The sequence below is a fragment of the Mycteria americana genome, chromosome 2 (genome assembly GCF_035582795.1).
Source record: "Mycteria americana isolate JAX WOST 10 ecotype Jacksonville Zoo and Gardens chromosome 2, USCA_MyAme_1.0, whole genome shotgun sequence".
Taxonomy (NCBI): Eukaryota; Metazoa; Chordata; class Aves; order Ciconiiformes; family Ciconiidae; genus Mycteria; species Mycteria americana.
In genome coordinates this window covers 18,774,249-18,801,793 of record NC_134366.1, presented here as the reverse complement: position 1 = coordinate 18,801,793, position 27,545 = coordinate 18,774,249, and the positions used below count along the sequence as shown (strand labels likewise).

Sequence of the window (27,545 nt, the reverse complement as noted above, 5' to 3'; positions counted from 1 at the left end):
GGCGGCCCCCGCCGCCTTGCCCGGCCCTGCCCCGGCCCGGCAGCACGGGGCAGACGGGCCTGCCCGGGAGGATGGTTTGCTCCTCAGCCCCCTCCTCCTCCTGTAACTGATGGTTTGATCCTGCATGCGGTGTAGCCGGGAAACGCGGGAAACCAGGGGTTGCCATGCGACCTGGTTGCGAGGCGGTGGCTGCGCGGGGGGAAAAGGGAGAGGCGACCCGGAAGCTCTAGCGTCTCCAGCCGCTTCCGGGACAGCTTCGGGCCTGGTCACTGCCGGCCGTAGGGGGCGGCCATTTTCCCGAAGAGTGGAGCCGCGGGGCCCTCCTGCTGGCGGCGGCTGCCACAGCGGCTGAGCGGCGGAGGCTGACAGGCGGGCACGGCTTCTACGTCTGGGCTGGGGAGGGGAAGAGGCGCCTGTGGTCGCCGCCGCCGCCGTCCCCGCCGGGAGGATGTTTTCCTTCTCAACCGTGCAGCCTCAGGTAGGGGGGCTCGCGGAGCGCACCGTTGGCGGCCCCGGGCCGTTGCGGTGCGCAGCTCGCCGCGCTTGGGGCCCCCTCTTCACCGGGCTGCGGTCGGGGGCTCATTTCGCGTCCGGGTAGAGGCAGCGGGGCCGGGCGGAGGCAGTTGGGAGGCCCGGGGGTTGCGGGCCTCGGCGGGAGGAGCCGAGATCCCGGCTGCCACGTTTTTGGGGCTTTGGAGAGCGTCGACCGGGCATGAGCGAACGAGGTGTGGGGGGCGCATCGCGGGGGGCTGCCGGCTCGGCGGCACCGAGTGTCGCAGCTGGGAGAAGAGCGGGTGGGGGCTACGGCGGCCGAGGATTCTTACCTAGGAAAAAAGTACATGAATGGAGAAGAGAGGTACAGTAAAAGCTTGTAGAATCTGAAGTGAAGAAGTAACCTGGAGATGGCGCTTTTTAGTATCTGTTTTTATAGTAGAAGCAAGGGGGGGGGTGGTGTTACTACAGGTAAAGTTAAACTGTGCTGTTAGTTGTCACGAGTTGTGGAAACCAAAAAGAAATGACTTGGAAATTAGAAGAGTTAGTGGAGGAAAAGTCCCTCAATTATTTGTTATATAGAACAGTCTGGATGCGATCGGGAAGGCATCTTTTATTAGATAGTGAGTTGGCTGGGACTAGTGGGTTTTATGGACTTTGGTCTGACCCAGTAGTTTTATTTTTATGCTTTGTGTTAGGGGGATTAGTATGTGATAATCTTATTCCACAGTGGGATATGATTGTTCTTTCCAGATGTGGAGAATGTGTTTATTGCATTTGTTAGTGTAGTGAAATGATAGAACTTGTAATGATATTTTTAGGAATGTGTCACTCCACTTTTCATAGTGGGAAATGCAGGAGGAAAGCTTGATTAGTGGTTGGGATGCTGGCTTTGATCTCTGGAGGCTTTACGGTGTTACCATAAACTCCCAGAGCTTAATTATGACTTTGAACAATTAATTCTGAGGCAGTTTTCATGTCTCCCAGCATTGTCTGTCGATATTCTGTCTAGTCAACACAGAGATGGAAGTTCTCACGGAAGGACATTCATAGGCAGAGGCTTGATCAGGTATTGTTTCAGCAGACAGAGTTGCACCCCAACTCTCTTCCCTAGTGATGTGTAATGAGACCGAGGTGGTTTGGAAGTGTTGGAATTACTTGTGCTGTATATTCACAATAGATATAGTCACGTGCTAGAGGAGGAGCCCTGATATGTGGCGCACTTGGGCTTCTGTACTGATTCATGAGGTGGTGTCACTGAGCTGACTGAGTGCTGCTGAATTGCAGAATTGCCTGTGATGTGTGTATATGCTTTCTATAGGTTAGTTTGATACTTGTGTATGTTGCTAAAGTGGGATCCCAAGGAAGAAAACATAAAGGAAACTTTTGGGAATAACTTGTATAATGCAGGAAAAAATATAGGTATTTTAAGTTATAAAAGTATTACTTTATAGATTAAAATAGCTGTTGTTTGGAAAATAATACAGGAGTCAATAGTACTTAGGAACGGCGATCTCTGAATTACTAAGATATTGATAAATCCTCATGATTCAACACTATTCAAAAGCAGCCACTGAGCTGTCTGGTCAAGTTGGTTCAAGGGGAACCAGCTTGATGAGATCTGTTGCTTGGATATCTGTCCAGGGATAATATAGAATTTATTGTGTCATAATATTTCATATTAAAGTCTGAAATTAAGACCTACCACTAAATAGATGGAGTACCTAATTTACCATTCTTTTTCTATTCATGTTGTTTAAAGAACATTACTTCTCTTCTGTGGCTGTGTTGTGAAGTCTTACCAGAGTGGTGATCTTAGTTTTGTCTTGTGGATACCGAGACAGGCTCAGGATTCTTTTAAGTGAGCATTTCTTCCAAAGAGAAAGTTCCTGAATGACAGTAACTATAAACAGGTTTTAAACCTTTCAAGAGACGGTGTCAACTTGCAGACTTTTCACTGTAGAAGTAGTTTGCTATTGTTTTTCCTCTCTTTTTCTCCCCATATTGATTGTATTTCCTTTTTTTGTGTCTTTTACTGCTATGTGGGGAAAAAACACGTATTTGGAATGTAAGTTAATTGACTGTGATGGGGGCGTGGTGACAGCAAGGGAAAAACACTCAGTTTTACAAAGTTTTTTATTTTATTTGTATGAAATGATTGTTAAGTTTGTAATACTTTTCAGAAGACAGCAACAATCCTTATTGTTCTGTCATCTGGTTGCAACAGCATATATCTAACACAGCAAACAGATGATACATAAAAAAAAGAAAAAATGGAAAAAATATTCTGAAGGAAGTATTAAGTGTAGTAGCAATTTTGTATCTCTGCTGTTTCCGTTGAGAACAATGTATAAGTTGTCTATTTTTTTAATAACTAAATGTTGTCTTAAGTGCAAATTGAGGGCAGTCTTTGCATCTTCTAAGTGTTGATGATCTGTACCTACTTCTGTATTTGCAAATCTAGTGATTATTTTCTTTAACCCACGCTTATGTTTGAAAACCATGAAATGTAGCCTTTTATTTTTTTTCCCCTCTTCCAAGCTTTGTGAGCTTCTAACCTGTCATGCATACTTAAACTTTCTTTTTTCTTTAAATAGAGGTATCAGCTAACACTTTCATGTTGAAGCTAAGTTCATGTGGTTTATTATGAAGTTCTCAGTTAAAAGGCAGTGTACAAGATATACAATTATAAGTCAGGGTTTGGAATGGAGATATGTTTAAATAGTTTACACAAGCTTAAATCATTATCTGATTTTTTTTTTTTCCCCCCTCCCAAGGCTACTGTTCCTCTGAGTCACCTTATCAATGCCTTTCATTCACCAAAAAGCTCCACTACTACTGCCAGTACAGCATCCGTACAGCCTGTCCAGAGGGATGCCTCCCCAGAGCATGATCCTCAGAAGAGTGAGGTACTAAAAACCTTTGGAAAAAGTGGTGGTTTGCTTCTAACTGAATTAAATCTGAATAATACCAGTTTAAGTGAGTTTGACTCGTTTTATAAAATAATGTCATGTGACTAAACGAAACAATGTTAACACATAGAGTGTAACTTTTTGACAGAACTTCAGTCAGTCAGTGCTTTGGCAGTAAGGATTCTACAAAAATATAGTATCTCATTAATAATAAAAAAACCTAGCACTTGTCTCAGTAGTAGTTTGATAATGAGGAGGGGATTTGTTTTCACTTTCAACTTAATGTTTCGTGCTCTAAGGTAACAAAAACTTTTCCGTTAATAAGCCACTTCTTGTCTTTTCGCTCTGAATTCTAGCAAAGTTTGTTTCATTATTGCTTGTGAGAAAATGGACTGTAACTTAAAATATGTTGAGGGGGTTTGAGAGATTAAATAGCATATTTGCATGTTTTCTTATTTTTCTATTGAAGTATCTTTCATTATCATGAGGTATTTTTTGTTCTTCACATTGAAACTTAAAATACAGAAAGTGCAAAGTAGTATCAGATCTTGCCACTTTCAAGTAATTTCTTACAACAAGTTTTATAATTAAGAAAACGTTTGGGAGGAAAAACATGGAGTCTCTCACTTAACTGCAGAACTTTGGAAATCTGCATGGATTGTACTAGTCATCCTTGTGTTGCGATTCCATTGGGGTTTTTAAATTATTTTTTATTTTTTAATTTTTAAATTTTTATTCTTTATTTGCTTCTGGTGATAAAAACTGATTTCAGCAGGAGACCTGGATTAATGAATGAAACTAAAAGTGTGTTTCATTTATTCAGTTCTGTATTTGTCTTTCTACTCAGCAAGAGAATCTGGTCTCCTTTAAATACAGAGGGTTTTTCACATTTAATATTTTTTCTTGAATTCATCATACACCTGTTTGCTTCCTCCTAGCATGATAAGAGTATAAAAATAATAATTTAAAAAGTCTCTCTTAATTAAAGTATTTTTAAAGAAAGTTTTTAAAGCGAGTTGATTAGACTATAATAAACCTAAGCTTAAATAAAGGTTAAGCTCAAATTTAAAATCAGCAAATACTGCCATAGTACATGGCAAAAATAATTATTTGAGAATGTGAAGCCTCTCTGCTGCAAAGTTAAATCTGTATTTGGAAGTAGTAACCTCTTCTGAAGGGTCACAGAAAATGTTACTTTTAAAATTTTTTTTAATCTTCTGCCCCCCTTAATATTTGAGCAATTTTCCAAGCAATTATTAAGCTAAAGTGGGAATGCTTGATCTACTCCTTTAAACCATGTGTAAAAGTAAAATTATGTTTAAAAATGTATTCATACTTATTTTGAGTATAAGTGGACCAGAAGCAATCTACCCTAGCCTTTAAAACAGAATATTTTGTTTACTTAAGATATCCATTTTAAACTATAAACTTTGAATATGGTGGTATTCTGGATGGATGTAGGAATCTGTTCTAAAAATGCTTCTTTTGACTTTTTTTTCAAGTATTTTTCATGTATGTCTTTTTATTGGAAATCTCGTTTCACCTTGAAAGTAGATCAACATAAAGCTTACATAAAACAATTTAGGAAAAACAAAAATATAGTCCATAATGTTCTAACAATCAAAAATTAAATATCTGTGCAAATACATTTAGAATAGAATATTTACTTCCCAGTTAAGAAAATGTTATTGCAGAAACAATATTGAGAGGCTAATAGATACTTTAAAGGGTCCAAACCAATACATATTTTTAAAACATACTCTCCCATAAAACCATTTTTTCCTATCTGTAAAATACAAGATGAAAATTACTTTGGTCAAGGTTACTTCTTTAGTAACTCACGTGTATGTGCCTTACCTCTTGTTTTTTTCATAGTTTCTTTGCTTTGTAGGAAATCCCAGATCCTAGTACTTACCCTTTTCCCCACAGAAACTTTTGCCTTTCATTGCGTGTCTACCCAGCTCGTGGCTTTTTAAGATTTTAACTCTGTGTATAGTTTCTAAATATAGCAGTCTTTGTGCCGCTGCTAAATCTGCGCTATCTGCAAAAAGGCTAGCCAAAAAAAAAAAGAGGTTGAGGGCTTTTGCTGTTTGCTTACTTGGATGAAGTATAATGGGTGGCTATTGCTGTACATCTTTCCCCCTCACGCTCTCCATTTGCTCTATCATAAAGAGTAGAAAGAGTTGGAAAACCGCATTTTTTTTTCTGTGCCTGCTTCAGTCAGGGAGCAGGAAGGTGTTAAAAAGAGTGAATTGGGAAGAAAATACACTTGTCATAAATGTACTGTGACAATGAAAATACCAATGTGTGCAAATGGAAAAGTTCTGCATTGACAGTAGCAAATATTCTTTCTTTAATCATGTCCTTTCATTCATGTATCTTCATTTAGAATTTTTTTATTTGTCTGAACTGTGAAATATAGATGCTGTATCAAGCTAAAAAGGTAACTTAGTTATTCTTAATTTTTTTTTCCCTAAGGTAATCTTAAGTAAATTTTGAACATTTATTTCTATTTTTCAGTCTGTACTTAATTTAAGAGATCTGGGATTGTCTGATTTGAAAGCTAACCAGTTCAAAGAATTGGTGAGCAGGTTGCTTCCTGGCTACTGTGCAGAAAACAAAGTCTCTTCGCAGTGGCATACATCATACATCTCTGCTGAGTCCTTCTTTGAAAATAAGCATGGTATGTTTCAGAGTAAAGTACTTATGAGAATTGGTAAGAGTTAGATTATAAAGGTGAACACAGTTACTCTTTCGTTTAATCTCCTGTGCTGTAGATAACTCATAGTTTAAAAAAATCTTTACTAAAAAGAATGTTAATGTATTTTTTATTGTATACAGGTTGTCTCTAGAGTGGTGGTTTTGAATCTTGAGAATTTTAGAAAATTCAACCCAGATTTTGGAATTGTTTCTTCAAATTCAGATTTGAAGTTGGCTGCTATTAAACTTGTCTGAACTCAGCTGTAGTACAAGTGCATTGTCTCTTAATGATGAACCTGAGCTATGAATTTTTTCACCAGTTTGTTTCACCAAATAGAAGAAATTAGATTTTGCTGATCTACTAATGTAACAGTCATGAACATCTCCAGTTTACATTAAGTTATTCCTTTTTTGCTTGAAGCAACATTACACAAGGACGTTAATTAGAAAGGAATTCAGGTTGGCAAGCTGTTAACAGTCCATGTAGAGTATTTCATTGCTGAAATAAACCAAGAGTGGTTCCTTACAGTTAAAGATGTTTTGTTGGGATTAGTCTAAAATATAGGAAGCAAGGCCATTGTAGATGGTCGAGAATGTGTTTAGAAAAAGAAGCATATAGCTGACATTTGAGATACTGCCTGTGTAGTATTGTAGTTGGGAGAAAGAGCGTAAGAATAATATCTCAGGGCTACTATTAGAGGAAAAAGTATTAAATTGCTTTGTGATGCGAGATAAAAAAAAATTGGCCCAGAGGCAGTTTCCTGAATGTGAATGTGAAGAAAAAAGTTGCAAATGCTTCAAAGCTTTGATAGATTAACATGGAAGCTCACTGGTTGTTTCATTCACAGTTGAAAAGGCAAGGTTATAGGTGGAAAACTGCCACAGGCAAGGGACATGCCAAATCTACAAGAATGTAATTTTGGTGTAGGTGCCTCTGCATGCTATGGGTGACTGTTACTATTGATATGTGTATGTTGTGCATATACTTGTGCATAAAGTGAGGAGAGTATTTATATTTTTTTAAACTAATGTGTTCATAATTATGTTGCATTAGATTAGCCAATATGCAGTATTGTAGAAGATTGTGGAATATATAGCATTGTAGAATTAATAGCTAATCTTTTTTTCTTGTTCCCATAGTTCCTCAGTATTTCAGTTGTTAACTTGTAAGCTGTTACTACAATCATATAACTTCAAAAAATTTAGTAGGAACTTTCAGGGTTCTTTTTTAATGTCCTAGATGTATCTAACTGATGTAATAACTTTCTCAGAATATGTAAAATAAACAAAACCCCCCACCCTTTTTGTGATTACATTAGCTTCTGAATTGCTATGGAAGAGAGCATATGTATGCTCGTCCTCAATTTTTTTCCCCTCCCTCTCCAGGTCTCTGATGTTTCTTAAATAATTCTTACCCGCTAAATGAGGATGAGTTCTTTGAGCTTTTTGTAACTAAACAACAAATAAATGACAGTCTTCTTGTCTTGCAGTCTATAGTGTGCTTGAAATAGTATCTGCTAATAACTTTTTCACTGTGATGCTTTTTTATTTATTTCTTCTTGTTTCTGTATTGCATGACGACTGTACAATTAAGTAGACTTAGTATAGTTTAAAATGTTTTCATACATTATACATACTCTGTTTTAAAATGCCCATGAGCAATCTGTTCTTTAAAGCCTTTGAAACTGAATGACTGGTTGAATGCTGGTCCTTCAGCTTCATTAAAGTCTTTGGATTCCTGTCCAGTCTAGGTAACTTTATTTAGCTCTGTGCAGATATGCAGGGTTTTCCCTCCCAGATACAGCTTCAAATTCAGGATTCTGGGTACCAATATTTTTTGGGAGTTCTAATAAGAAAAAATTGTGGTATATTGCAAAGTGCCTGACATGGGTTACTGTGAAGAAGTTAACTGTCTATGTACTGGTAATGGTTAATTTGTTTAATTACAGATGCCTGAAGGACTGTAGTAAAATAGAATTAATATTTAAGAAAGAAACAACCTATGCAACAAGTAATGTTTAGTTGCCATATAATAGAGGGTGTTTTTACACTTTGCTGTATCTTTTTACAGGTTTCGTGGATGTTTTCAGTGCTTTACGCTCATCTTGTTTGTACAGACAGCATCCTAATCCCCTCCAAAATTTCTGTTCAGATATTCGGTGTTGGCCAGGTATAAAACAATAAACTACACTGTTTTTAATCTCTATAGTATCTTTTTAGTCTGGGAAATTATTTTTACTTTAGTCTTAAGAGGAAATATTGGTAAACTTTCAGGAAGAACTTTACATTGATATTAACACTTTAAATCAGGAAGTTATTTTTGCATTTGAGTAGTATGTTTCCAGAATTAAGTTAGTAAACATAGTGTAGCTATAGAATCTTGTTCAGCGATGTCAGTATTTGTGGATTGTATTCTTAAAAGATGGTAGATGACCTGACTACTTTTGAATTGATAGATATGTTGAATCTGGTATTCATCCACATGAACTTTCTAAGGTGCTTGGTGACTGGTTTAAACTACTCCTGGATGTATGATGGGTAACAACAGGGCTGCATTAGCAAGAACATGATCAGGAGCTCAGGGAGTTCAGGTATTGTCCTCTATTCAGTTCTTCTGATGCTACATCTGGATATTGTGGCTGGTTTTGTGTCCCATGGTTGAGAGAGGTGCTGACAAAATGGAGATAGCCCAGTGATGGGCCACAAGGAAGGGTATAGATTTTCGAGTGTTTAATGTACAGGGGAAGCTGAAGGATCTGTGATGTTAAAGTTAGCAGAAGAGAAGGCGAGGAGTGATCTAATTGCTATTGGAGCCATATTAGTTACCCTTCTCTTGTATACCTCAAAGAAGAGGCAACAATTTCGAGTAAAAGCAAAGGAAGTTCCCATTGGAAAATTTTCACAGTGAGAATGGCTAAGTTCTGAAACAGATTGTCTGGAGAGGTGGTGTTATCTTAATCCTTGGAGATTTTCAAAACTGAGCTGGATGAGATCCAGAGCTACCTGATCTGATGTTGAAGTTAGACCTTTTTTGAGCAGGGGTTTGACTAGATCACCTCCAGAAGTTCCTTTTATCTGGTGCTACTCTAGGATAACAGAAGGCTTAGTTAAACCTATATAATTGACTGGTGGTGGTGATTATTTTAAAACATAGTAGTGAAAGAAGATAAACATCCTTGGCTTTTGTGATTTATGGGATAAAATCTCCATCGTGAGGTTTCTGATGTGTTAGAAGATGACATACAGTGCTATAAGCTCACTGTGTTTAAATGGTTTCATTTCTTTTGTCAGTTTCTAAGTTAACGGCACACCTAAGCCATTCCACATCTCTTCAGGGCATCTTATCAGATGAGCTTTTAGACGAAGCTTATCTTGGAGCAGGAACCTTCATTCCCATCCTTCTGGATTAGCTTCCGAATGTTTCATGTTACCCTGCCTGGGTTTAATTCGGCCGTATGTCTTTTCTGTTCCCTGAGACGGTGATAGGGTTGGCCAATTATCTATAATTCACAATGTGAACTCCTGATTATTTTAACAGAAAATTTTATGTGAAAAATATATTGTGAAACAGTAAGCAGTTTGCTTGCAAGTTTAGATTACAGACATGGTTCGTGATCATCTAACTATCCATTTACATTGCTAAAATTTATTGGTTTATTTATACAGTTTATTACTATTAGACCCAGAAGCATCTTTCATACAGTTTTCTGGTTTTTCCTTTTGGTCAGGCATCTTAAACAGATTGTTGTTTACAGTTCTCTTCACTTTCTACTGTGGATGTCTTGGGAAGGTTATATTCAGTTCAATCATGATAGTCTTTTTCATATAATAATTTCTGAAATCTCTTAGGCCTTTTTTTTGTGTAGTGGTAGTAATGGATAGTTTTAAACTTTTTTATTTATTATTACTATTTTAAGTTTACATACAATCACGGACCTTTAAGACTTTGAGATCAAGAGCAAGACGTCTGCAGTCAACATCTGAACAATTCACAGAAACAAAAAATTCACTTTCTTCGCTTCTGAAGGTAAATACGAGTAGCATTATGAAGTTGTTTTGGGCTTATTCAGACCATCTCTTTCTCTTGAATGAACCCTTACAATTTACCAAGTGTGTTTGGTTTCACTAGTGTGAAAAAAATTCTTAATTCTAAAACTTGAGCTAATGATAACATACTGTTTTTCTTACTAATACACAGATTTGCTTCATATATCATCAATATAAAGATTATTTGAATTTTTTAGGATAGTGGTTTCGGAGTTTTAAACTCTAGAAATGAAATTCTTCTTACTCTGTTTTTGTGGCTTTGTTAAAAATAGTTTGGAGTCGAAGTATTTGTTTAAACAGAAATACAGCTAGTTTAACATACAAGAATGTATTTTTTTTTTTAAGCAGTTCAGAATGTGATTGATGCTTTAAGAATGAACTTAATTGTGGCTAGTATTGTGGCTAGTATATTTTTAAGATAAAAAAGTTTTAAACTCGGTGTTTTGTGGGTTACAAACTCACTTATATACATTTAATTCAGCAGATAACTATTCAGGCTTGGGGTAGCCAAGCACTTAACAAAACCAAGTTAACCTAGGTACTCTTTGCTTCTAATTGGTTGTACAGAAGTCAGGCTAATTAAAGCATTTGATCTTATTGTGTGTGTAAATTAGCTTTGAACTCTCCCCTTCTTCTAGGCATTCGTAGTTTATTTTATCTGTGGACTAGGTATACCATGGATGAAGATATACCAGAGCTAGCTTTATGCACTGCTGCTCTTAAATTTGGTAGGGCATATGAGATGTATTTGATCTTCAAGCTCTAGCAAAACTATACTTACGAAGATATTTCACATTTGGAAGTAATTTAAGTTGATTTCATGAAGCAAAAAGCTTAAGCTAATAACTCCCACTGAATCCAGTGTAAAGAACTAGCTGTGTGCAAATCTGCCTTAGGCTGCGTTTTCTGTTTGGAACTGGAGTCCAGGAGGGCTCTGAACCTGACCTGTTCAGCAAAAATCAGGGTGCCCCTGCTTGGAACCATTGTGATTCCACACTCAAGCTACTGCCCTGTGTCATCTAACTAACCCCATAGCACCTGCATTATATGCTTTTTTTAACACCACCCCCCCCCACCCCCACCCCCCCCACCCCCAATGTCCAGGTAGTAAGTTAACTATGTACCAAAACTTAGTGTATACTAATGCTGCTGTGGAAAATATTTTAGGGCTTTATCCTGAGAAAGCGAAGAATTGATGTTGAAAATTTAGATGCGCTAATGAAAACAAAAAACATCCCAGAGGCACACCAGGATGCTTTTAAAACTGGTTTTGCAGAAGGCTTTCTGAAAGCACAGGTATTCCTGCAAAAAACACTTGGTAAGTTGTTTTAGTTCATGTATCTTGTCTTTGCATTCAGAAAGTAGTTTATTTCAGCCTGTTTTAAAACTTTGTTTGTTTTCTTTTACAGATTCCTTAAGAAGATCACGTTTGCTTTCTTTCTTTCTCTTTGTTCTTTGTTTTTATCTTGCTATATATTCATCATTTTTACCTGGGAAAGGCTCCTTTTCTGATGCTGGTTAGTTAACTTTTTTTCTGCACTGTTTCACTTGCGTTGTTTCTTCCAGCAAGTTTAGCACAAATTAAATGCGTTTTGACATTATTATTGTTTTAGGATAACATTTCAATGTACTAATGAAAGAGAAGAGTTATTTACTGCTTTTGGCTACAGCCCTTCAGACAATAGTGTGACAAAACATTTATGGAGACAAAAAAGTTGCCTGTTAGTATAATTATTTTAACTCTTTTGGTGAAACAGTTACATGGAACCAAGCAGAGAAGTAGTCAGACTGTTCACCAATTGTGTATGTCTTTGAATTTAGATGATGCGTTATCTAGGTCAGCAGTAGGCAAAATGGTTTGATTTTTATTTGTAATCACAGCCTAGTTTATAGCAACTAGGTACTTGCATGGCCAAATTATCATCTTGAGAAATCTGTTGGAAATAGTGGAATGATCAAAGGCTGAGATAATGTACATGGAGAATTTCAACTTCATGCTAAGTTGTCACCTGGGTCTCAAGAAAGTTAGGATATGTGCAGAAATACTGGGGAAGAACTTCTGGCTTTGTGTACCTGCTTTTGGATGCAGGGCTTTCTGTACTACAAATGACTAAAAAGCACTTACATCACTGAACTGACTGCAAATATTTTAAAGTGGGGTTTTTTTTTTTTTTTTAAGAAATCTTATTCTTGCTGGACACTTGTAAAGTGAAGCATGCCCTTTTAAAAGGGCAGGTGCAAAGTTAGTGGCTTAATGGTATGTGTTCAAGTGCAAAGTTCAGTCTTGGAATGAAATGACTTCATGTGTAAATTTGTTGTTTATCATCTGCTGTTTGCTATTAGTACGCTTTCGAACATCGAGTATCTTTGATGCAGCAGTTGATCCAATCCAGTTGAAAAATGTCACCTTTGAACATGTAAAAGGGGTAAGTTCAAAAGTAAAGTGTGTATGAGTTCTTGCTTAACTAATCATTGTGAGCCTGAAGAATGTCTTACTCTGTTCAAGAAATTTATTTGTATGAACTGAAGCCTTATATATATTCCCCAAGATCAAGAAGGGTTTTAACCACTCTGGTTCTATTTTGTATCTTCGTGGCATTTAATACCTTATAAGAGGTGCACTCTTGACTTGTTGAATCACATTTTTAAAGGCTAGAGTAGCAGAAGGCAGGCCATAAGTATCCATGTTAATCTATTTTTTGCAGAAGTTGACCAATACAAGAAGATTGTAATGCCATTTGACCGTTTCTCTGTTAGTACCATCTCTTTCAGATATCTGATATTAGGACAGGAGATATGGAAATTCTCAGAAAGAAGTGGGCATGTCGCTGCTGATGGGATAGGTGTATTTTTTCTATTCAACTGTTCTTTGGCTGTCAGTGGCAAAATGAGGACCTCTCCTTCCTCTTGGACAAATAGATAGAATTAATCTCTTTTTAAGTAATTAGACTAATATCTTGATGTAGAATTTTTGATTATGTGTTTATGTTGTTGGTCAGATCTGGTCTTGAACTGTTTGGTTATTCCTTCAGTATTATTAACTTTGGTGTTTACTGATTATTCCTATGAACAGTTCTAGGAAATAGGTTGAATTAAACTCATGGACACTTGGTATCCACACAAATTCTGTAGTAACGCTTTTATCTCCTCTTTCTGTTGTGTATTTTTGATCAATACACAATTAGAGACCTAAACTTCTCTAAGTCTCTAATACAAAACTCACTTACAAAAAAGAAGCAGTATTTTATAAATGCTTAGTTATATTTTGTGGTATGTTTTTAATGTGTAGGTTGAAGAAGCTAAACAGGAACTGCAAGAAGTTGTGGAATTCCTGAAAAACCCACATAAATTTACTGCACTAGGAGGTAAACTTCCAAAAGGTAAGAATAATTGCTCAGCAGAAATGAAAATCATATGTAGCTGTGGCTATCTTTGTAGCTTTGTTCTAGACTGAATGACTAATTTACAGCCTAGCTTCTGAATGTTTTTTCCTTTAGTTAGGGAATCAAAAAAAGTATATAACCAAAATGGTCCTAAATACTACTATTGTGTTTAGTTTGTATTTGGGAAAAATGAAATAATGTTAGACATAGGTAGTGGATTTCCTTGTTTGTTTAAAATATTTGAGGAACAGATGAATCTTCAGAGAGTTGTGAAAGCTTCTTTATTAAAGGATACCCTTATATGAGGTACTTGGGGGTGGAGGAATGGAGGTTAAGGAAGCATGCTGCGTGCTTCCTGTCTTACCTTCAGTTCCCCACATGTAAAAATTGGTCATTACTGCCTACCCACACAGAGAATTTGAGGTATCTGAGATACTCAGATAGAAGAAGCAAAGATGCCTGGATACATCTTGCATTTGGTAGAAATTCAGTAATAACATTAGGGGTAATAAGCTATGACAGGGCAAAGCAGTGGACTGTAGATTCCAGGCAAAAAAGCCTTTCAGAAATCAAGCCTATGTTTATCATTGTTAGCGGCCTTCTTTACAGGGTTAAGAATTGATATTTCTTTGAAATCACAAGTAAACCTTTTAGAGATGATGTACTGAACTACAAAAGTTCTTCTACTTTGTCGCTGAACATAACATAGTACTAAAAAAAAATTACTGATAAAGTTGTGCATAATTGGTGTTAATGCCTTTTTAAGTAGAACTTTATGTAGCCCAGAGGTTTTTAGGTCTTATTTTTTTCCACCCCTTTAACTGTCTCTCTAAGGATATATTTTTTTGAATAACTTCTTGTCACCAAAACTTTTAATTGTTGTACCTTTTCTCATCTGAGAAAGATACACAACATAAGTTTAGTCTTAAAAACTTACCCAAGATAACGCAAAGATGTCCAAAAAAGAACCTGTATTATGCAAATGAGTATGTTGGGATTAGACAAAACTTACTGTGCCTTCTTTAGTTATTAAACTAATATACAGTAGTCCTTTATCTTGAAAGGCAGGGCTTTTATGTATCTGAACTCTTAAAAGGCCTTTATTTCTTCTGTATGACTTTCAGCACCTTTAGTTCTTGCTAAGTGCTTTAGACAGTTCAGAAACAAATGTTTTGATTTAGAAGGATGATTAGGCTTGATCATAGTAGAAGGCCAAGTGAATCTGAAATATGTAAACCTGGTAAGTCTGTTTCCTGTTAGTGCTCTACACTGTTTAAAGTCAATTACTTGGAATGATTTAATTTTAAAAAAAGAAGTTCCACTTTCAGAAACAGCTAAGAAAACATTAGTTTGAAGAAGACACTATTAGGGATTCAGCTGCTAAACTCAGTAGTAACTTTGTAGAATACTTCAGGCTTCTGTTTTTATTTGATAGTCTTACAAGTCTTTGTTTTAGTATGGATCAGAGTGTATCTAGATCTGTTACAGGAAGCTTCTTCAGACAGCAAGTAATGAGCAATATCTGAAATGGGATGTTAACAGCTTTTTGGAGCCAAGTGTGAATTATTTATTGTAACGCATGGAAGAAACAGTACCTGTACTATAAGACTGTGTGGGTTTGGTGTTTTTGTTGTTGTTTGGTTTTTTTGTTTGTCTTTTTAGGTATTCTGTTAGTTGGACCACCTGGTACTGGTAAAACTCTTCTTGCGCGGGCTGTAGCTGGTGAAGCTGATGTTCCATTTTATTATGCATCTGGATCTGAGTTTGATGAGATGTTTGTTGGTGTAGGAGCTAGTCGCATCCGAAGCCTATTCAGTAAGTTAAATATTTGTGGTTTTGAAATCCTTTAATATGTGAGATTAAGTATTCAGTGTTGTTTACAAGGTTTGATTAGGTACAGTTCTGGTTACTGGAAAGTATTAGTGTATAAGGCTAATAAATAAAACTTTAATTGTGTAAGTAAATCTCAGAATTCTGTGAGTGTCAGTTAACTGTAGAATCTTGTTAGTTGTCAGATGAAATTGTAGCAAAAATTATAACTGATGTTAAACACTCCCAGAGAGAATAGAAGTAATTTAATTAGAAATGTAATGTCCTATAAACTAAATGGAATATTTTAAATTGTAATTTACTTACTGTCATATGTAAATTATTGTAAATTCGAATTAAAGTGTAAACTTAAGATAAAAAATAGTGTTAACCTTCTCAATTACTTCCCTCATATTTTTATATTGTCTTTTTTCTTTCTCTGAATTAGAGCTTTACGGGATCACAGTGTAGCAGTAAATTGAGATTTCCTTTCTCACACCCATCAACAGGCCCAGAATAAAGGGCACTATAATTAAACTTTTAAAATTAATGTTTAGATTGATAACTTTCACAGACGAGGCTTTCTATTTTAAGTATGCAAATAAATATTATCAGGGGAGGGGGGGAATCCAACTTCTCGCTTAAATGGAAGTGTCAGGCATATACAATGTAGAAAGTAGTTTACATTTGTAGAAGAAATGTGACTTGCTTCACATGGAAGGGATGCAAAATGTAACATGTGTTGTACCTTAAAATGTGCATTTCTTTCTGTTGACTACAGAAGTTTAGATGACTTTCTTGTGCATTAATATCAATGTTACAGATATGTCCAGCTGGGTGAGATGAGTTGTGCCCTGGTATGCCTGTACCAGTCGATGGCCTTGAAGTTTATTATTGCATTTTTATTTCGTGTTTTTAATACCTGTAAACTTGAGGGTGAGGTCTTCACTGTGAAATAACAAACAGGTTCTATTAAAATAAGTTAGCATCACATTTCATATTATTTTTATTTAATAGGTCAATATTCTGTGCCCAAGCCTATGAAATAAAGTGTTGTAGGGAGCTGATATGAAATACAACTCATTTCTTAATTTATTTTACTAGTAATTTCTTGTAGCATGATAAGAATAAGCTGATGTGCAGATGAAGAACCTTGCTTCTCTTTGTATGGCTTCATTTCAAAAATATATTTCATTTTTTTTAGGCTAAAATAAAGACAATTCTGGTGATGTCTAATAGAACACTTTATGATCCAAGAGTAATAGAAATAGTAGAATGGTAAATTACATGATACACTGTCTGTTCTTTTGTGTGGTTGAAGTGTCCTGCTATTTTTCTTTTGTTAGGGGAAGCAAAAGCAAATGCACCATGTGTTATATTTATTGATGAGTTGGACTCTGTCGGTGGGAAGAGAATTGAATCTCCAATGCATCCCTATTCCAGACAGACCATTAATCAACTTCTTGCTGAAATGGATGGGTAAATATGTGGATTGTGAGGGCACAGAAGGTGCTTGACTGACTGGTATTTTGAATATTTGGGTGAATTTTTATTCCTTGACAGCTTTGATGTTTTTTGTAATTTTTTTGTAATGCTTTTAAGGGTATAAATTTAAGATGCTCTTATGACCACTTTCTAGTACTGCCAACAGCAGCATTAATGGCCTTACTGTAAAGAATATAGAAGCTTCTGAGTTGTAGTAGCACAATAGCTGCAATTATTTAAAAGAACTTCTCAATTTTTTAGGCTGGCTCTATTTTTAAAGGAAGAAGTTCAACCCTGAGATTAGGGTATGTTTTTAACCAATTCCTAGGTTAAATGTGGTCATTCTTAAATCACATGTTGTGGTTTGACAGCATGTTTTTGACTGGCCAGTTGAGGTCACCCAAAATGAGAGATAGAAGTAGTTATGGGCAAAAAAAGGTGTTAATTCTGTCTCCAAAAAAACATTCTCACATTCTTTTTTTCCAACATTCTCACCCTTTTTTTCCCTTACAGGTTTAAACCCAATGAAGGTGTTGTTATTATTGGTGCAACAAACTTCCCTGAAGCATTAGATAAGTGAGTATAATGTATTGATCATTTCTACAGAGCATGTATTAAACAAACAAACAAAACCCCCACAAAAACAACAACAAAGTTGCTTGTGACAACTTCAAGTATTACAGTGTTATAGCTGGGGTTTTTCCTTCTTAAAAAGGGTGTGTATTGACCAGATTTTGGCATTTAAAAGTTTGTTGAGTTAAATATGGAGAAATAAGTAACATGCTTCTAAGCATCTAAAATTTCTGGAAGTTTTTCTACTTAAATTGACTAGCTGCATTCCTAGTTCACAATGCAAAATTTTCAAAAGCAAAAAAAACCTTTGAAATGGGTTGGTAATAAACATCTTTCATCTGTGTTTTTACAGATAAAAAAAATGTATTCTTTGCATCTGCGCACCAGACATAGTCTATGTAGATGTCTTTTGAAATATCAAATGGATTTTTGTTCCTTATATATGTTAGTAACAGTTTACTGCAGCATTTTTAAGTCAATGTATTAAATTGTCTTTTCCCTTAGTGCTTTAATACGTCCTGGTCGGTTCGATATGCAAGTTACCGTTCCCAAGCCTGATGTAAGAGGTCGTACAGAAATTCTGAAGTGGTACCTTAATAAAATAAAGTATGATCCATGTAAGTAAATGCTTTACTGTAATATCTTTTTATGTAACAGTTTTTATACTGGATCAGCCCCCTCATATTAGTCCTTTTTTCCATCAGCAATTGTGGCTTTACCCTGTGTCTCAGTAAAGACCACAAAAATTGCCTAGTACGTAGTGTTATGGCAGTTCTCTGAGGCAGTGTTTCTTTCTAGTCCCAAACAGTTCATAGTGTCTTAAGAATTAGGCTTCATTTCTTCTAAAACTGAAAATTTTTTGTCTAACACATTATTTTTAATAGAGCATGATTCTTGCTTATAATTAAATCGGTTCTCGATATTTCTTCAGGATACAAGCTTTTTCAGGAGCAATATGGACCCTAATGACAAGTTTGTTTGTTTTTCCCCACAGCTGTTGATCCAGAAATAATTGCACGAGGCACGGTAGGATTTTCTGGAGCAGAGCTTGAGAATCTTGTAAATCAAGCTGCCTTAAAGGCAGCTGTTGATGGAAAAGATATGGTAACCATGAAAGAACTAGAATTCTCCAAGGACAAAATTCTAATGGGTAGGATTTTATATAAAAGGCATACATATATGTTACAGTACACAGGGGTTTTCTTGGGTGATTAAGACCTCTACAGAGAAAGAGAGAAGTTTTTATGCTGTTGGTTTTTTTGGAGGGGGGGTGGGGGATGGTGGTGTGTGTGTGTTTGTTAGTTTATTCTGAACAGAACCTTTTGAGACCAGAGAGTAGTATGTAAAATCTAGTATGGAATACATTCTTTAAGACTTGATACTTTTTTTTATCAAAAATGCTGCATGTTGTATTTGAGCCTAGAGGAAGACACAGGCTGGATTTCTTACCCGTCCTCTACTTACTCCTAAAGGAAAGGAGAGAATACATGACCAGAAACCTGGAACTTCTGTTTAACTAACTGTTGTGTGATAACACAAAACTTAAACGTCTGAGACATATACAGTAAAAATCTGGTGTGTTCATACTTCAGAGAAGAAATGGAATTTTCTCAGATACTCAGACTGCATTTTAAATCTATTGCTTTAAAAGCAACTTGTCTGTAGAGTATATTGAGGTCCATTTTAGACATTAAAATCCTACTCGTAAACATTTTGCACTTAATGAGTGTTAGTTAATTTTGCTTGAGTGCTGTTCCTTAGCTACTTTGTGCTCTGCTTATGTAATGTGTGGATTGTGGTGGTCAGCTGTACAAAAAAGTTTATTTAATGTTCCTCTGTTTAAGGACCTGAACGTAGAAGTGTAGAAATTGATGAGAAAAACAAAACCATCACTGCTTACCATGAATCTGGACATGCTATCATTGCATATTATACTAAGGATGCAATGCCGATCAACAAGGCTACAATCATGACACGAGGAACAACACTTGGACATGTGAGTATTTCTAGAACTTTATGTTGGTTTAGTGTGGTTAAGGAATTTGCCAACAATGCTATTTGTTATAATTATGTTAATGCATATTGTAATATGTTGAAATACTCAGTTATAAGCAATCTCTTGGAAAAATCCCTAGTCATATTTTCTGTGTGATAGAAAGCTTTCTTCCCTCATTTTGAAATAAAACAGCATATGCTAGTATGATAGTTCACATATACAAGGAAAGAAATGTAAGTATGTTTGATTCTGCTGCAGTTAAAATAGCATCCAACAGCGAAACTTTGAACAATGTCTAAAGGACTGGAAAGTAGAACCACTGCTCAACTGTACTTTTAACACAAACATCCTTTATCAAGTTGTTCTTTGTCTGATGTGACTTTTTCTAAACCTAATCGCTTGCCTACTCTGTTTCTAGCATAGATATCCCTAAGTTTTTCTATGCTGCCTTTAGCTGCCAAGCATTTGAACAGAAAAATATTTGTCTGTTTCTGTTGAACTTTATCCAAGTTAGTGTGTTCAGTTAAAGAAAATCATTGGCCTGAGTCCTCCAGGCAAGTTGATTTGTGCTCAGTACAAGTGTAGGGAGTAAGGAGACATGGATAGAATAGATTGTTCTGTTTCTTCTGGTGGTAGATTTAAGTTGCTTAATTTTGAGGTGCTCATGGCCTGTCGGGGGCTACTTCAGCTGGTAGACTAAGCACCTCCAAGCAAACCTGACGAGTGCATAGACTAGGAGGAGGCCCAGAGCATTCAAATCATTGCATAAAAGCCTTTATATCTCCTTTGGATATAAACAAGAATATTTTTCAGATTATTTCAGTATTTCTTCTGTTTATGGTTACCTGACCACAGTTCTGTATCTTACAGGTATCTTTGCTCCCAGAAAATGACAGATGGAGTGAAACTAGGTCCCAGTTGCTTGCACAGATGGATGTCTGTATGGGAGGAAGAGTAGCAGAAGAGCTCATATTTGGAAGTGATCACATCACAACAGGTCAGCTGAGTGGTAGTTAAAAGAATTTTTGATCAAAGTTTGTGGACTGGCACATTTAACTTGGCTTCAATGATGTAATTTACATCTGTTTGCTATCTAGGTGCTTCCAGTGATTTTGACAATGCTACTAAAATTGCAAAACTGATGGTGACTAGATTTGGAATGAGCGAGAAGGTAGTATCATCAATCCTTAAATATTTAGATGGTACAAAGAAATGTTTGGTTCTTTAACTAAATGCCTATTTGGCTGTCAGTGATCACAGAGATTAAGTAGTTCTGGCAAAAAAGAAAGTAAGCCTTATGACTGGCCCTGCTATAGAGAACTCAAATAGAAAACCTATATATTTGACACTTGAAAAATTAACTTTCAAGATCTTCACCTCAATATTACCTCGAAAGTTACTGTCTGCAGAAAATGTTTGCTTTTATTATAAACATTTTGGAATTGAGGATAATCTTGGGTTTTGGGGGATGACGACGACAGCACTGAGTTTTCTAGACTTCTAAAGAAACTTCTTTGGTCATCTTTATTACCCATCAGGTGTTATTAGTCTGGGGATTTTGTTTTGTTTTTTAAATAAGCAAATGCTTAAATAAGAAAACACATGGCAGGATCTGTACTGTGACCTGTTGAAATAGAACTCTGCAGTGACTACATAGTTGATGAATAGGGGTTTTGCTTCTGTTGCAAGCACTTCAGCAAGCATTTGATGAATGATTTTATTTGTTTGCATGTAGATGCCATAGGTGATGAAGCTCTTACAGTGTTTAATGTGTATTACTGCAACAGTGGCAAGATAAAGATTTTTTTTTTTTATTGTTGTTTAGCTTGGTGTTATGACCTATACTGATACGGGGAAAGTTAGCCCTGAAACTCAGTCTGCAATTGAACAAGAAGTAAGAACGCTTCTTCGGGTAAGATTCTCTCCCCCTCTGCTCAGATACATTTATTTTGAGACGAGTGTCAGCTTACTTGATTATTCAGTTTGGTAATGTATACTGGTGAAAATACACAGCTGGATGGAAGTATTCCCAAGTATTTAATGTAGCTGCAACTTTGAATCTCTGCATATTAAAACTTCTCGGTCATTGTCATGCACAAGTAGTGAGAAACAAGTTGGTGGTGTTAGGTTCTTTAATATACGCTTTAACACTTCCTCTTACATTTGGTCAGGATTTGTATTTTGTCTATTCAATTCATAGGGGAAAAAGTATGTCTATAAATTGTTTTAGAACAGATGTGTTTTGTGTTACTCCCACATTTCATAACTTGCAGCTAAATAATTTTGTATAGAATCACAGGAATGGCCATATCGGATCAGAGAGTTTCCTTTTCCAGTATCCTGTTCCCCACAGTGATGAGTATCAGATACTTAGGGAAATTTGTAACATTCAATAATCACAGAACTTCCAGATCACTGTTCTGGTAATCTGAATTAGTTTGGTACAGGCAGGAGAATTATTCATATCCGAACATTTAAATGATTAACACTTTTGCTGTAGCTGTTTTTGAACTGACTTGGTCATGTAAGAACTGTCTCTGTAGAACTAAAAGGTAAAGTGGAAGCTGGTAATGCTGGCAATGTGCATCTACTTGCAGCAACTGGTAACTTGTTGGGTAGCTTTCAGTTTTCTTAAAGTACAGAATACTTTAAGAGTTTTATGAGCTTTTAAAAACTTTAGTCTTTGAGAAACATTCCTTGAATGCTGTAGCACTGCTCATAGTGTAAAAATCAAATATATTTAATTTAATCAGCAACTTTTCAAATCTAGTAAGTCTTTTCTAAGTCATATGTAAAAATATTAAGGTTTGTCTCAAGATTTTATTTTAGTCCAACTTCTGCAAAATGCAAAGGTGGCATAAAGTTTGGTTGGGTGTTTGTTTTTTTTTTTTAATTAATTATGCCAGCTAGATTTTAAATCTTCATGAGACAGGAGCTGTGCTAGCTATGAAATATAAGGCACAACTTTAAATGTTTGTTTCGAGCTGTATTTACCTGGAAACAATTTTTAAAGTGGAATCTTGCTGTTATTTGTGTTCTGAAGTTTTAAAATCTTCTTCCACCTTTTTTTAATATTAGGACTCATATGAGCGAGCAAAGAACATCCTGAAGACTCATGCAAAAGAACACAAGAATTTAGCAGAAGCTTTATTGAAATATGAGACTTTGGATGCCAAAGAAATCCAAATTGTTCTAGAGGGAAAAAAACTAGAAGTAAGATGATAATTTCTGTGATACAGTAACTGGTAATTTGAAGAATGTACATCTAGCAATGCAGTAGTCTTACGCAGCATAGCCTTTTTTCCCTTCCTACTGTGTGTATGGCATTAGTGACACTTCAATATTATTCTGTCTCTTGTGAGCTTCTGTTACTCATCTATTTGTTGTGTCTCATCAGAGTAAGACACACAAAATAAAGCAAGTTCCTCATCCTCTGCTCCCTGTACTCTTCCCACAAGAAGTTATTCAGAAGGATAAATCTCAGGGTTGAATTCAGCGCTTTGGTTTAGTCAAATGTGTTGAAGCTGAGAAGAAAAACATGCAGATATACTGGTGTGTTTTGGCATAGCTTCCTGGGTCATGCTGCTACCTGTGCGTTTGAAGTGATACCCCACAATATGTGCTATGGAATGTATTGTGGGTAGTGACAGATTGATTTGTAAACCAGTAGTATGTAGTCTAACTAATGTTCATACTCTGTTTGAAGCTAGAGATCACTTTTAAAGAAGACATCTTATTTAGAAATGTAACAGAACATCTCTAAGAATGAAGCGGCTACAGAGTGCATCTCTATTAAAGGGAGTCATGGGAGCTCCATGTTAGACAAAAACATTAGTGATTGTGTTTTCAGTGCTCCTGGGGTTAAAGTACACACATGTATGGCTGGGAGAGAAATTTTAATGCAAAAAACCCAGGCTAAACATCTCTAAGCCTCTTTGGACCATGTTTTGGGCAGAACTGTGGCAGGGATAAGAGAAATACCTGTGACCTCTGATGTGCTGCTGACAGGATTCTTAGATTTTTTTATTACTGCAGTAGATGGATAATAGTGCTTTGACAGTGCTTTTACACTGCTGGAGATTCTACAGAACTAGTTTCTACTAATATTATATATGGGCGTTTGATAATCCAACAGGTAATTTCTTCAAAGAGGGCAGTACTGCTCACTAAAGAGTAGTTCAGAAAATGTTTGAAGCATGTGTTGTTTCAAATAACATTCCCAGTTCTGTTCTACAGTAGAAGTAGGGAAATAAAACCTTTTCTTTCAACCCTTACAGAAACTTCTGGAAATTCTAAGATAATAAGAAAAAGTTTTTGAGAACAAAAGCAGTTTCCAATCAACTGGAAGTGATTGCTAGCAATTATATGCCAGTATTTTTCTGATCTCATGGAACTGGTTTTTAGGAATAACACATCTTAATCTTTCTGCACAATTAATTGTAGACTCTTGGGACTATAAACTTCTGTTGCAGAGAGGGCCTTTATTAGCATATTAATGTTGAAGGTTACCATATTTGGACACTAAAATAGTTGGGCTGGTGCCAATAAATTTGAATAGAAATTGGTAGCTACACATAAAACTAGAAGTAACATAGTATTTTAGAATTTTCTGAGTGTAATGCTTGATTATAACCTAGTTTTTTAGTAAGAGCACATGCATTTTTTTTTTTTTCTTTCAAAACCAGGATAACTTTCTACTTGCCTATTTTTGTCAGCTTACTATAGTGACATCCCAGTGCAGTGTGGGAGAACTTCCAAATGTTATAAAACAGTATACCAAATGTCTAGGCTGACTAGTTACAGTTGTACATGTATTTTACAAGTATGCCAACAGAAATACACTGCATATTTGGCATCTTTTTTTGGAGTAATAAAGGTTAATTTTAATTATGCATATTGGTTTTCTTTTTATTAACTGTAAATTGTTATAAAATGTAATACCAAGTTCCCTACTATGTAAATTGAGGTGTATAAAACATTTAAACTTGTAAATAAATTTTAGAATGATGGCAAAATTGCACTCTCTCTAATTAGATTTCTAGGGAATGTTCTCCCTAGAAATTCAGACCTTTTTTCAATTGCTGCTTCAGTAGTGGGACTTGGATGGGAACTTTTCCAGCTCAATAATATGAATCTGCATGTAGAAACAAAAGCAAGAAGCTTTTCACTTTTGAAGTCACTGGTTTGGGGGGTAAGTCCTTGAGGTCTATCTTACTTTTCTCATTCAAAAGCCTCTTGCTATACGCCAGGAAGCGAGCACAGTCTCAAAAAAAAAGGTGGTATCTCATTGGGTCATGAAAGATGATTGTTAGAGATCAAGTGTAATCTTTGTTTTCTGGGCAACTTAACAGCAGAAGTGTTATTGAAGAGTTTACTGTCATACCTAGATGGTTGCATGTGTGCGGTATCTGGGGGTTTCAAAGAAACTTGTCTGTTTAGGCATTGGGTTTGACCTCTGGTGTTCTCGGGTGCATCTAGGAGCTGAAATTCCTCCTCACGTAATCATTGGACAGAGGTAGGAGACCACAAAGGCAGCTTCCAAACATCAGTCACATGGTGAGAATAACCCCAGTTCTCTTTAAGTACACAGCCTCATGTTGTTGTAAAACAGGGCAGAGCTAGGTGCTTTGATGGACTAACTGCTTTTTAAATAGCTCTAAACTCGTCACGAGCATGGTGGCACATAAACTAAGAACTTCAAACTTGGGCATGATTCTGAATTTTCTGCATTTCCAAGGCTGACTTATGCCAGAATTCTGCCATCAAGCTTAATACAAAGAAAATGCAAACTTCCAGGGAAAGATGTGGCCTGCTCTTTCTGCCTGCTTCCTACTGTGTGATGACCTGAGCCAGCTGAAATGTCACAAGTTTTCTAAATCTTGATCCCTTAAACGGACTGTGAAAATAGAGCAATCAAGCCATTGGTAGCTATCTGCTCCCTTGAGCTGCTCAGAAAACTTTCCTAGAAGCAAGTGGAGCTATTTTTGCTTCTAAAACATGGCCAAAGAACAGGGCGAGAGGTGAGAGTACTCACTTTAAGTAGGCCACCCGCTTTACTTCCCTCAGAAGTAGATTTGCATTCTGTTTTTCCAAGAGCATGACTCCAGTTCCTTCTGTCTAGTATTTATTAAGATGCCTTCCTCTGGTGTTGGCCAATGTGAGTGCATCATCTGCTCCTTTGGCAGCTTCATCAGTGCAGAAATGGCTGTATCATTTGCCATAATAAAAGCACTAATATGGACATTGAAACATTTAATGGGAGAAGTGAGGGGACTGGTGCGTAGGGTTGGAGTTTTCTTGGTTTTGTTTTTCTTAAATCTAGCTTTGTGGTTAGTGCCCTGTCCTAGAAGTTTAATGCTGCTGGCTGTAATACTGAGATGCATTAATGTACCATACAGGTTGTAGTAGCACTGGGTTTTGACTTCCACCTCAGGAGCAGATTTTTTCGAAGATTGATACTGGTTTTCACTCTTTGACCACTATTTCAAGAACTGCTTCTCTTTCTACAAACAAAACTTGCTCTTCAACTCTGGAGGTTGCAAGACCTGTAACTTATTTTTTATAAACATTTACCCATTATTACAGAGCTACTTTCACAGTAGAATATTCAGCTGCCTTAGTAATGAAACAACACACCCAGATTTGGTTTGAGTATCTTTCCAGGTAGGAAGGTTCCACAGAAAAACTGGAATGAGAAAGAAATGTAACATACTTTGGAGACAGAAATTTGCAGGAAAGTTCAGGACACCTTTTGCAAAGAATTTCATATAAGAATTCTTGGGCTGTCATAGGCAGAGAGGTGGGTGGTAGGGCAATTGGTAGTTTTGCTCTGTTTTAATCTCCACAAAGCAAAAAAAGTCTGTTGCTCTAGGACCTAGGGATAAAAGTAGGTATGGAAAGATGTATCGGCTGTGAAGTGCACTTCTGTTTTTATGCATGTTAAGTACTCCTCCAAAAAACAGCTTCGTGCTTGATTTCATTGTGCTTTTACAAAGGGATATATGATGTGTCTTAATGATGACTGTAGTTGTTACTCTTCAGAGCATCTCTCTAAAGGTTCTATTATCATCCATCGCTGTAGTATCTGAGCAACTAACAGTAGTATTCGTATATTCATAGCAAAGGTTCAGATAAACTCCATGTGGTCTCTGGCACTCACGCCCCCCAACTTGAGAGGGCGTGCACAGAATCAAAATTTTTTGAGAAGTTTTGGGGTTTGATTCTAATTTCCTTTTTTGTGGTAACTTGGTTACCACACCAACTTGGTTAGTGTTCTTTGATAAATGCTTTTGTTGTATTCCAGATTCAGTCAATATTGAATAACTGGTTGCACAATTTCTTCTCGGCTGTCAGTGATTTATCTTGAGCTTTGTTATGTAGCTTTCATAGTAGCTCTCAATGGAAACTAATTTAATGGCTGTAGATTATGATTCCCTGCTCTGAAAATCAGTATCAGTACTTTGCTTGTCCTGGGAGTTGACTAGTAATTTCTGAGTGACTTGTCTTCCAGTCTATTGACCCCATAAACAGAGACATCATGAAGGAAATAGAAGGATTCTGCCCTCTCTACTGGGTCTCATGCAACTGGTCAGAAATCCACACAGAACAGAGGCAGACACTGGCTTTGTCACCCTTGCTGCATCTCTCAGAAGAAACACTCCACAGCTGCAGATTTGGACTGAATAGTTTAATAACTCCTAGACCAATTTTTCCAAAATCACAAACATCACTTACCATAATTCATTTGATTTCCACCAGGTAGGTCATTAAATTGGCAACAAATTATGTACTGTTTTTTCATCCAGTGTCTTGTCCCTACAGGTGAAAAGACCACCTCATAGATTCTTAGCTCTTATTCAGTGAAAGCTCCTCTGTTCTATCGACGTGTCCCAGGATGCGTTGTCACTGATGAACCCAACAGAATCTATGGGTTTATAGTTTTAGGACTAACAGCTTAAACCTGAGTTGCTTTTTCACTTTGTCCTGAATCAGGGTGTGGTTCCCTCTAGTGAATCCTTGCCCTGTCGTGCCACGGCATGACATCTTCGATGGTGGTTACCCAGGAGGTCCGCACAAGTTCAATCACCTACAGCATATCCCTTTGCAACCTGCAACCAAAAGAAGCTACACATGATCTTCTTAAAGCTA

The 27,545-nt window shown here is 36.6% G+C and overlaps 1 protein-coding gene across 1 annotated transcript; it reads left to right on the top strand.

The window, feature by feature from the left end:
• The first annotated feature begins 241 nt into the window (after positions 1 to 241).
• YME1L1 (YME1 like 1 ATPase) lies at positions 242 to 24,289 on the top strand. The gene is made up of 19 exons (XM_075492592.1): positions 242 to 478; positions 3,270 to 3,401; positions 5,925 to 6,087; positions 8,176 to 8,274; positions 10,022 to 10,131; positions 11,319 to 11,469; positions 11,561 to 11,668; positions 12,495 to 12,577; positions 13,441 to 13,531; positions 15,197 to 15,349; positions 16,690 to 16,822; positions 17,342 to 17,404; positions 17,906 to 18,018; positions 18,396 to 18,551; positions 19,246 to 19,397; positions 20,268 to 20,394; positions 20,495 to 20,568; positions 21,223 to 21,309; positions 22,476 to 24,289. The coding sequence occupies exons 1-19, from the start codon at positions 449 to 451 to the stop codon at positions 22,617 to 22,619; spliced, it is 2,169 nt and encodes a 722-aa protein (XP_075348707.1). The 5' UTR covers positions 242 to 448; the 3' UTR covers positions 22,620 to 24,289.
• The last annotated feature ends 3,256 nt before the right edge of the window (positions 24,290 to 27,545 follow it).